The sequence below is a fragment of the Clytia hemisphaerica genome, unplaced genomic scaffold (assembly GCF_902728285.1).
Source record: "Clytia hemisphaerica strain Z4C2 unplaced genomic scaffold, Clytia hemisphaerica genome assembly, whole genome shotgun sequence".
Lineage (NCBI taxonomy): Eukaryota > Metazoa > Cnidaria > Hydrozoa > Leptothecata > Clytiidae > Clytia > Clytia hemisphaerica.
Window position 1 is genome coordinate 1,898,198 of NW_027104146.1, and position 4,979 is coordinate 1,903,176.

At 33.6% G+C, this 4,979-nt stretch overlaps 1 protein-coding gene across 1 annotated transcript; it reads left to right on the plus strand.

The window, feature by feature from the left end:
• The first annotated feature begins 496 nt into the window (after nt 1-496).
• On the plus strand, nt 497-4,321 carry LOC136813968 (uncharacterized). The gene is made up of 7 exons (XM_067070482.1): nt 497-722; nt 1,110-1,241; nt 1,379-1,786; nt 2,221-2,543; nt 2,898-3,066; nt 3,502-3,779; nt 3,905-4,321. The coding sequence occupies exons 1-7, from the start codon at nt 497-499 to the stop codon at nt 4,265-4,267; spliced, it is 1,899 nt and encodes a 632-aa protein (XP_066926583.1). The 3' UTR covers nt 4,268-4,321.
• Nucleotides 4,322-4,979: the final 658 nt, after the last annotated feature.

A 4,979-nucleotide genomic window follows, 5' to 3' on the forward strand; every position in this document is an offset into this window, starting at 1 on the left:
GAGAAGAATAATGTTTTTGTTTGTGAGAGGCACTTCAAAGAAACTGATTTGTTGCAATGTAAGTTCAAAAGTTTGATGTTTTGTAAACAGTTGTTTATATATAGTGTGATTTCTAGCCTAGCAGTCTGCAAACTCTGATAATCCATATAATACCTAAATAATCTAGCCTGAAAAATACTTGACTGTCTGAATTGGTTGGTCATTGATAAGCTTGGTTCCTTTGTATTTTGACAATTGTAAACAATCTTTTTCCAATTTTAATTTTTTAGATGCATCCAAAAAAGAGCCTTGGGAATACTGTTTGCCAACAGAGAATCTACCTTCAAAGACTCATCAAAGCCAATCTGTTGAGCGACCGACATCAAGTATCGAGAAAAGGGAATCATTCCAGACAAGTCAGAAACAAAATCAAATAGAAACAAAAGATTGTTACAAAAACTTTGAAGAATTCTCTACCTGAATTAATAAGCTGAATTTACCAAAACAATGGAGCATAATGATTGGACCAGAAACAAAATACATTGAAATCAGGAAGAACGAACGTGAATATCTGTTACCAAAGTTTCAAATTTTCGTCAAGGAAGATCTTACATTCAGGCTCAGATGTTATGGTTGGGTCCTGTCGTCTTCTAATACAGAAGTTTTGAAAGATTACACTTCCATGCGTGGCATTACTCTGAGTAATCTCATCATTGTTTTGGAAAAATACCAACTTTGTAAAGGTAATTTTTTAAACTTTGTAAGGCATTGAATTCAAAATGAAAAATGTTTTAGCCCTGTTCAGTTCATAGGAACATAATCTTTATATCTTGATTTTTGAAATAATGTATGATTCTTAAAAAAAGGTTTTGGTTGATCAATTATAAGACCTTTCCATTTAATTTAGTAATTAAACCATATATCATAGTGTGCACCCCCAAACTGAAAACAATTTTGAGTTTATTATTTTTAAATTGTTATATATATACACAGGTTTCTGTTTGCGGTGTTATTGTAAACATTAGTTTGTTTCTTCGTATAGATTGATCCTACCAAAGGTTTTTAATATAAAGTTTAGTAACAGAATCGTTATATTCTTGTATAAAATTTGTTTTGTTTCTAATTTTTAGGTGTCAGTTTGGTTGAATTTAAAGAGGCTGTAAACCTTCAACACCACATGATTCCAAGAAATTTTGACTTCTCAAAATCTGAAGATATACAAACACCCCTATGCCAAGATGAGTATTTGCGATCCAGGAACTGTTTCTTGCTTCTTGAAAAAGAAAAATGCTCAGAATGTCAAAAGATGGAAATCAAATTTCGCAGTGAATTCAACCTAGAAGGAAATCTCTGCAAACTCCAGTGAAGCCAAATGCACCCTTATCAATTGTTTCAACAGATCGTCTGGTATCCACAGTCAAAGCTCAAAGAGAGGAGAACAAAGCATTAAGAAGAGAAACAAAAATACTTCAAGAACGATTGAAGGCTGCCATCTCCGCAGATCCAATGGCAGTTAATGATGATCTGAACAATGACTTAGTCGACATATTCAAAGGTATCCCAAATGAAAAAGTTCCACCATTCATGCGTTTATTTTGGGAAGAACAACAAAAATATATTCGTACGAAACATGAATCTCAAATTCGTTACCATCCAGCAATCATCAAGTTCTGCTTGTCAATAGCATCCAAATCTTCTTCTGCATATGAGCAACTTCGTTTGGATGAAAAGGAGGGGACAGGTTGTTTGGTTCTTCCTAGTCAAAGGACATTGAGAGATTACAGAAATTACATAAAACCCAAGCAAGGTACAATTTTTAGAGCCATGAATTTTATCCTATCATTCTGAATTTCTCATTGATTTTTTAAACTTTTCTCCAATCACAGGCTTGTTAGATTTCTATAATTTTCAGCTGATTGAAAATATATACCGGCAATGCACGAAAAAGTTGAACGTGTATGTAAACTTTTTTTCTGGTCTTCAAAATAGATTTACCTCACTTAGAGTGTTTTCACTGTTTGTCGGTGACGTAAATCTATTTTGAAGACCAGAAAAAAAGTTTGTTTACATTCATTCAACTTTACATACATGTTCAACTTTTTCGTGCATTGCCGGTACTTCAGGACCCCTTCAGCTAAGACCGATGCCAATTACCATCAATACATATTTACTACAATTCTTGTTTTTTTGCTAAAATCATAATATTATTTTTATAATCTTTATTTTTATTTGAATTTCTAGGATTCAACCCTAAAGTCATTAAAGATCTGACTGACAGGACTAAAAACTTCAGCGATTCAGAAAGATACATCAATATCCTCATTGACGAGATGAAAATACAGGAAGATCTCGTCTGGAATAAACACACCGGCGAGTTAATCGGTTTCATAGATCTTGGTGATGAAAACCTCAATGAAAGCCTTCTTCAGGACAAAACGAAATTAGCCACACACATTATGGTTTTTATGGCAAAGAGCTTGAAAAATCCCCTATCATTTGCTTTTGCCAACTTTGCTACTGACGGAGCCACCAGCGAGCAAATATTCTCCTTGTATTGGAAGGCAGTTAGTATTTTGGAAATGAGCTGCAACTGTGGCTGATGGAGCATCAATCAATAGAAAATTCATGCAGATGAACAGTGTAAGCTAACTTTATAATATAGTTTCAAAAACATCAAAATATGAATTATGTTATAGTGCCTTGAGTCAAAACTTCAAGTCAAGTCTTTTTTTAATCTAGTGGTCGTGTATATAGATGTAAAGTGTGAAAGTTTGAGTTGTGATATTTTATTTCAAATGAAGTAATGGTTATGAAAATCACTCACAAAATCTGAATGATTAATGGGTTTCTTTTTAAATACTCGGTTTTTTGGAGATTGTTTTTACAAAAAATTCACAAATTCTTTTTTTTTCTTTTAGGATGATGACGCCAAAAGTTCTGACCTTGTCTATAAGGTAAAAAATATGTATTCAGTGGATGAGCGCTACATATTCTTTTTTGCAGATGTGCCGCATCTTATCAAGACTGCACGGAACTGTCTCTGGGCATCTGGATCAGATTTCTCTCCAAGATTTATGTGGAATTCTGGTAAGTTCAAGTATAATATGAAAGAAGAAAAATCAAATAGATCACAATATCCAGAGCAGCCACTTTTTATAAACAGCTGAAATTTTCTTAAGGGTGGTGTTTGGTAAATTTCTGCATAGTAACTGCAGTGTAGTTACTGCTTAAAATGGTAATTTGAGAAAAAATTATTTGAAAAGTTTTTTTTTCCAAATAACTTTGGAAATTTTTTCAGAACTTTCTTTAATTTTCAGACAGAGTTTTTGAAAAATTATATTATCTCTCGTCCACTCAATCAAAACCTATATTTCAACAAGAGCTTATTCAAAGGGGGGTAGTATAGAATTGTTGGCTTCAAAAAACAATCACTACTGATGATGTCATGTAGAAACTGGCTAACCCCTTGGTTTATTATACCTTGTTGATATTCGATTACATTAAGTCTATTTCCAAAATAAGTCACTTATAATATTCATGAAGTTTCTAAGTGCGTTTCTTTACAGTTGCTTTTATTTTCTCTCTTAGGCTCCTATTTGCTTTGGGCGCATGTCAAATCTATGTTTTACGAGGACATGGACAATGGTTTGAAGTTAATGCCAAAAATAACGACTGACCACATCCTCCTTAACTCGTACTCCAAAATGCGAGTGCATCTTGCATGCTGTCGAAATTTGGTCCGGAAGAAGCCAAAGGAACTGCAGATTTTGTTTGCAAATGGATCAATTTTTCGATTGTTTTAATGTCCGAAACACCAAGGAGTACAAGGATAAAGGAAAACCGTACTTAGCACCATACACCACAGCTGACCCTAAAAAGGACGAACGTTTTGGGTTTCTCGACTCTTTCGTGAAATATTTGGACAATTGGAAAAAAAGTGCAATTGAACGCCCTGGAAAATTTTCCCAAACTAACAGAAACAACATGTTTCATGTTTCCTACTTACAATGGTATCAAGATTAGTATTACCTCACTAAAAGAAATAATCCCATATCTTCTTGCAAATGGTTTCGATTATATCCTAACAGAAAAGTTCTGTCAAGACAATATCGAGAATTATTTTGGCCGACAACGTGCCATTGGTCATCGTAAGGACAACCCTACTGCGAAAGATTCTTTGCAAAATGACAATATCATTAAGTCTCAATTTGATACACAACCTATAGCTGGTAAAAGAAAGGCTGAATTTGACCCTAGTCATATACAAGACACTCCTCTGAAGAAATGAAGGCGTTGATAGAATTGTTTTTTGATTATACTACACGACTCGAATTTATGATATCTTTCCTACGATTACTTTTCAAATGTTATTATTTTTAAAAGTATAGATGTTTTTCAAGTTACTTTTGGCTATACTTAAAAAACATTTCATTAAAAAATGAATTTTTCTGATTTTGGATTTTTCTATTTTGGTCCTTTTTTTTCAAAGAAGTTACGTAAAGTTGCTTCACCCTACCATTTCCTGATAAACTCCCAATACAAATTTTAGTTTTTTTATTAAGCTGCTCAAAACAATTACAGCATCCAAAATGAAAGTCCCATATTTTGATCTACTCTTTTCTGCTAAATTATCTCTCATTGATCTCTTCCAGAAAAAACCGTTCATGGGAAAAAAAGTACATCGTCCAGGGGTATTGAAAAAACCCTGAAAAACTGCCATGACCATAAGGTGAATTTAACATGTCCAGGGTGGTGTCAATTTGATGCTTGTCCAGGGGGTGAAAAATTATAATGTCCATGGGTAAAGCACTGAAAAAATAATATATCCTCCACCCCCTATGAACGGTTTTTTTCTGGAAGAGCCCATATTTTAGGAAATTTTCCTGAAAAATTCCTTAAAACTCATTTTCTTTGGGAAAATCATCACTTAAATACACGGCATTGTAAGAATCTTCCCCTGCTTATTCTACCCACTCCTACAGAAGACCCATTTTGATTTG

Excerpts from the sequence above, each read along its gene's own strand:
- LOC136813968 (XM_067070482.1), top strand. The coding sequence starts at position 497 with ATGATTGGACCAGAAACAAAATACATTGAAATCAGGAAGAACGAACGT. Across the intron at positions 1,242-1,378 it reads GTATTTGCGATCCAGGAACT|ATCGTCTGGTATCCACAGTC; the intron begins GTTTCTTGCTTC and ends TTGTTTCAACAG. Across the intron at positions 3,780-3,904 it reads GATCAATTTTTCGATTGTTT|ATTGGAAAAAAAGTGCAATT; the intron begins TAATGTCCGAAA and ends AATATTTGGACA.